Source organism: Nicotiana tabacum, chromosome 5 (assembly GCF_000715075.1).
Source record: "Nicotiana tabacum cultivar K326 chromosome 5, ASM71507v2, whole genome shotgun sequence".
Taxonomy (NCBI): Eukaryota; Viridiplantae; Streptophyta; class Magnoliopsida; order Solanales; family Solanaceae; genus Nicotiana; species Nicotiana tabacum.
In genome coordinates, this window is record NC_134084.1 from 139,787,511 (window position 1) to 139,792,970 (window position 5,460).

At 34.1% G+C, this 5,460-nt stretch overlaps 1 protein-coding gene across 1 annotated transcript; it reads right to left on the minus strand.

Moving 5' to 3' along the window:
* Nucleotides 1-3,668: 3,668 nt before the first annotated feature.
* On the minus strand, nt 3,669-4,136 carry LOC142180999 (uncharacterized). The gene has a single exon (XM_075253110.1). It carries the CDS (start codon nt 4,134-4,136, stop codon nt 3,669-3,671), a length of 468 nt encoding a protein of 155 aa, XP_075109211.1.
* Between the last annotated feature and the right edge of the window lie 1,324 nt (nt 4,137-5,460).

Below are 5,460 nucleotides of genomic sequence, written 5' to 3' on the forward strand. Positions count from 1 at the left end.
TGTATCCTTGTAGGAGCAGAGCTATATCTTGCTAAGACATTAACTGAAAAAGTTATGTTAGGCCTTGTAGTAATAACAATATACATTAGTGCACCAATTGCACTAAGATATGGTACTTCAGGACCAAGTAGCTCTTCATTCTCTTCTTGAGGCCGGAATGGATCCTTATTCACATCAAGTGATCGAACAACCATCGGAGTTCTTAATGGATGTGCTCCATCCATGTAAAACCGTTTCAATACCTTTTCTATGTAGGCAGATTAATGAATAAAAATTCTGTTTGCCAAATGTTCAATTTGCAAACCAAGACATAATTTTGTCTTTCCGAGATCTTTCATCTCGAATTCCTTCTTTAAATAATCAATTGACTTTTGGAGTTCTATAGGAGTTCTAATAAGGTTTATGTCATCAACATATACGGCAAGTACAACAAATTCCGATGTTGTTTTCTTTATAAAAACACATGGGCAAATGGCATCATTTATATAGCCTTCCTTTAATAAATACTCACTAAGACGATTATACCACATTCGTCTTGATTGTTTTAGACCATATAACGATCTTTGCAATTTGATTGAAAACATTTCCCGGGACTTTGAATTATTTGCGTTTGGCATTTTAAATCCATCGGGAATTTTCATATATATCTCATTATCAAGTGAGCCATTTAAATCCATCGGGAATTTTCATATATATATATATCTCATTATCAAGTGAGCCATAAAGGTAGGCGGTAACCACATCCATTAAATGCATGTCAAGCTTTTCATGGACATCAAAACTAATGAGATAAAGGAAAGTTATAGCATCCATAACGGGTGAATATGTCTCTTCATAATCGACAACAGGCCTTTGTGAAAATCCTTGTGCAACAAGGCGTGCCTTATATCTTTGTACCTCATTTTTCTCATTTCTCTTACGTACAAAAACCCATTTATAGCCAACAGGCTTAACACCTTTAGGTGTTTGTACTACAGACCCAAAAACTTCATGTTTTGCAAGTGAGTTCAACTCTGATTGGATTGCTTCTTGCCATTTTGGCCAATCAAGTCTTTGTCGACATTCTCCAACAGATTGAGGTTCAAGATCCTCACTTTCTTGCATAATGCTAGATGCAACATTATATGCAAAGACATAATCCACCACTATATCCACTCGATTCAACTTTGTCTCAATATCGATTGGATTTATTGATAGTTCCTTATTTTCTTGAGCCTTGGTCTTAGTGGATTCCTCATGAATCTCAGAATTTATTAAATCGTGGATTTCTTCATGAGGTTCTTTCGTAGTGTCATTTTGATCATTTGTTTTCCTTTTTCTAGGATTTCGATCTTTGGAACCTAATGGTCTGCCACGTTTTAGGCGTGCTTTTGACTCATTAGCTATGGCACTAGAAGATTGTCCAATAGGGACATCAATACGGATTAGAACATTCTCTGCAGGGATATGTGATTTTGTTATCCTTTTCAAATCCGTAAATGCGCTTGGCATTTGATTTGCGATTCTTTGCGAATGGATAATCTTTTGCACCTCTTTTCACAAATAGAGGCACGTGGATCAAGATGAGATAATGATGGATTTTTTCACAAAATTTTCCGTTTGGTTTTACCAACTTCTCCCTCTAATTTAGGGAAAAGTGTCTCATCGAATCGACAGTTTGCAAATCATGCAGTAAACAAATCCCCCGTCAATGTTTCTAGGTAGCGAATGATGGAGGCGATTCAAACCCAAAATATATTCCTAACCTTCTTTGCGGACCCATTTTGGTGCGATATAGTGGTGCTACAGGCACATATACTGCGCATCCAAAAATTCTTAAATGGGATATGTTAGGTTCATGACCCAAAACTAGTTGCAACGGGGAATATTTATGATAATTTGTCGGTCTGAGACGAACTAGCATTGCTGCATGCAAAATGGCATGACCCCAAACAGAAGTGGGCAGCCTCGTTTTCATAAGTAACGGTCTTGCTATCAATTGCAAATGTTTAATTAAAAACTTTGCAAGACCATTTTAAGTGTGAACATGAGCTACATGATGTTCCACTTTTATCCCAATTGATAAGAAATAATCATTAAATGCTTGGGATGAAAACTCAGCAGCATTATCAAGTCTAATAGACTTAATTGGATTATCGGGAAATTGTGTCCGTAATCGAATTATTTGTTCCATTAATTTTGAAAACGCGAGGTTGCGAGATGACAATAGGAACACATGAGACCATCTAGAAGATGCATCTATTAAGACCATAAAATATCTAAACGACCCACTAGGTGGGTGAATAGGTCCACAAATGTCCCCTTGTATACGTTCCAAAAATGCAGGGGACTCAATTCCAACCTTTGTTGGTGATGGTCTAATAATTAACTTGTCTTGATAACAAGAAGTGCAAGAAAATTCATCATTTAAACGAATCTTTAAATTCTTTAATGGATGCCCATTTGAGTTTTCTATAATTCGTCTCATCATAATCGATCCAGGGTGTCCCAATCGATCGTGCCAAAGTACAAAAGTATTGGAATCAGTAACCTTTTGGTTTACAATAGAATGTGCCTCAATTGCACTAATTCTTGTCCAATACAGGCCACAAGATAAAGATGGGAATTTCTCAATAACCCTCTTTTGGCCAGAGACATTCTTGGTAATGATGAGATATTCAAGATTATTCTCATCTATTGTCTCAATATGATATTCATTTCGACGGATATCTTTAAAACTCAACAAGTTCCTCTTGGACTTGGAGGAGAACATTGTATTCTCTATGATAAGTATTGTTCCCTTAGGCAGAGTTATAGTAGCTCTTCCAGAGCCTTCAATTAATTTACTACTACCAGAAATTGTAGTAACATCTGCCTTACACATATTTAAATAGAGAAATATTTCTTCTCTTTGAATATTGTATGTGTCGTACATGAATCAATTAAATAAATATTTTTACAATTGAACTTTGATCCAAGTTTGTTTTGTGAGATATCCATATTTGCTTCTCATTGTTTGACATACAAAAGAAATATATGAATAAATATTAGTATTTTCAGAGAAAAAGAAAAGAATAAAGTTAAGTCTATGATTCAATATATGAATAGTAATTATGCATAGTGACCATATAGTTAGAGATATTTACTGCAATGTGACATGTCACGTAAAATGTACATTGTGTCATATTTAATTTGGTGCTCAGTCAAAATAAACTACTTGTAAATACTTGAGAACTGTGAAGTGCATAATTGTAAGTAAATAAATAATTTATATTGTGATATATAATGATGAGACACATATGAAATGTGTAACCGTGTATGAAAACATAAAATATACTGATCAATTGCATCATATTACAATGATTTTTGCTTTGCATATATTATTGCACACATTACGATATACGTACAATAACAATAACATTATATGTATTCACGCAATACTTATAAAGTAATATCCAATGCGACATTGATACGTTAATTATAACATTACATAAATGTACCGGTGTATATTATTGAGCACATGATAAGGGATTTTGGTCTTCTTAATATAAGTAGAAACATGCGAGAAAAACTAATACTATTTTATAAAATAAATAATACTAATGACTACTACTCATGTAAAGAACTATGGTTACATGATATTTCTTCACTAGCTACTAAGAATAATTAAAAAATAAAAATTAAACTACTTAATCATCTTTAACCACGGATCCATCACCAATTAAGTGGTCTATTTTTCCATCAGGGCACTCAAAGAAGTCTGTCACATCCAAGTGGGTGATGTCAAAATCATTGTCAGAGACAAAATTGGCTTCAGGGCGTTTATTCTTTAGAGATACTTGATAAAGCTCAACCAAATGTCTTGGTACACGACAAATATTTGCCCAATGGCCTTTTCCACCGCAACGATAACATTCGGTTTCTGAACCATTTGCCTTTGGTTTCTCATCTTTCCCTTTCCACTTTTGGTGGTTATTTTTCTTTGAGGAGTGATCAACACCAGGAAAATTTCTTCCGTATCCACGGCCACGACCATGACCACGACCACGACCACGAATAGGGCCATGGCCTTTTCCACGCTTAGCATAATGGGAATACACCTCATCTACTTTAGGCAATGGTGTAGACCTAGTTGGTCGATTTTCGTGATTTCTCATGAGCAAGTCATTGTTTCGCTCAGCCACAAGGAGAAGAGAAATCAACTCAGAGTACTTTTTGAAACCTTTCTCTCTGTATTACTGTTGCAAGACCATATTGGAGGCATGAAACGTTGTGAATGTTTTTTCAAGCATATTATAATCAGTGATAGTATCTCTACAGAGTTTCAATTTAGAAGTAATTCTGAACAATGCAGAATTATATTCAGAAACAGACTTAAAGTCTTGGAGCCTCAGATGAGCCCAATCATATCGTGCTTGTGGAAGAGTGACCAACTTTGAGTTGTCATATCTTTCCTTTAAGCCATTCCACAAAACAAGTGGATTTTTGACTGTGAGATATTCTATTTTCAACCCTTCATCAAGGTGATGGCGCAAGAAAATCAAGGCCTTAGCACAGTCTTGGGTGGATGCTTTAGTTTTGTCTTTAATGGCGTCTCCAAGACCCATTGCATCTAAATGGATTTCAGCATCCAACACCCATGTCATATAGTTCTTGCCCGAAATTTCAAGGGCAACGAACTTTCTTTTCATAATATCAGTCATAATTTAAAGAAGAGAAAAGTTGTACCTTAATCTTCTTGAGACGGTAGAGTCTTGTGCTGATAACGTGTGATAAAACAATAAAAGTAGAAGAACAATATTGCAGAGAAAGAGAGAGTAATTCTTATTGAATTTTGGGATGATTTACAATGGGGTAACACCCCTCTATTTATAGGGGGGAAAATGACTTAGCCACAAAGTAAAACTCTCTACAAGATAGACATTCACTCTAAATAGAATTTTATTCATAACAATTATCTTATAAATGACTTGATTATGCAGACATTATTTATATTGTGCATAAAACTTAAACTTTATATTGTTAATATAAAATAAAATATATTCTCTTGATTCGACGAAAAGAACCTTTGTCAAAATGTAAGCAAGTATCTTTCGGTAATAAGCAATTAACAAAGTAGAATGAACTATGAACCCCAACGCAACATGTAATCTTTCAAAGTCAAAATCAATCGCCATATACATTGTATTAGAATCTACGCTTCATTTATTCGGAGACAAATAATTCCAATATTATTACATAATGTATGTAACAGTAATATTAAGAAGAGCTCCTCTAAGATCAGGAAGAAGCAGTTGGACCTAGAGGACCAACTCTTCATTAAATCTTGCAAATTAAATAATAATAATAATAATAATAATAATAATAATAATAATAATAATAATAATAATAATAATAATAAAAACTTAAGGCGAAGGGCGAGAATAAATATTTTAGACTTTACATCAATATAATATTATATACCTAATTTAATTCTCTAAT

Coding starts and splice junctions, on each gene's coding strand:
- LOC142180999 (XM_075253110.1), bottom strand. CDS start 4,136: ATGAGAAATCACGAAAATCGACCAACTAGGTCTACACCATTGCCTAAA.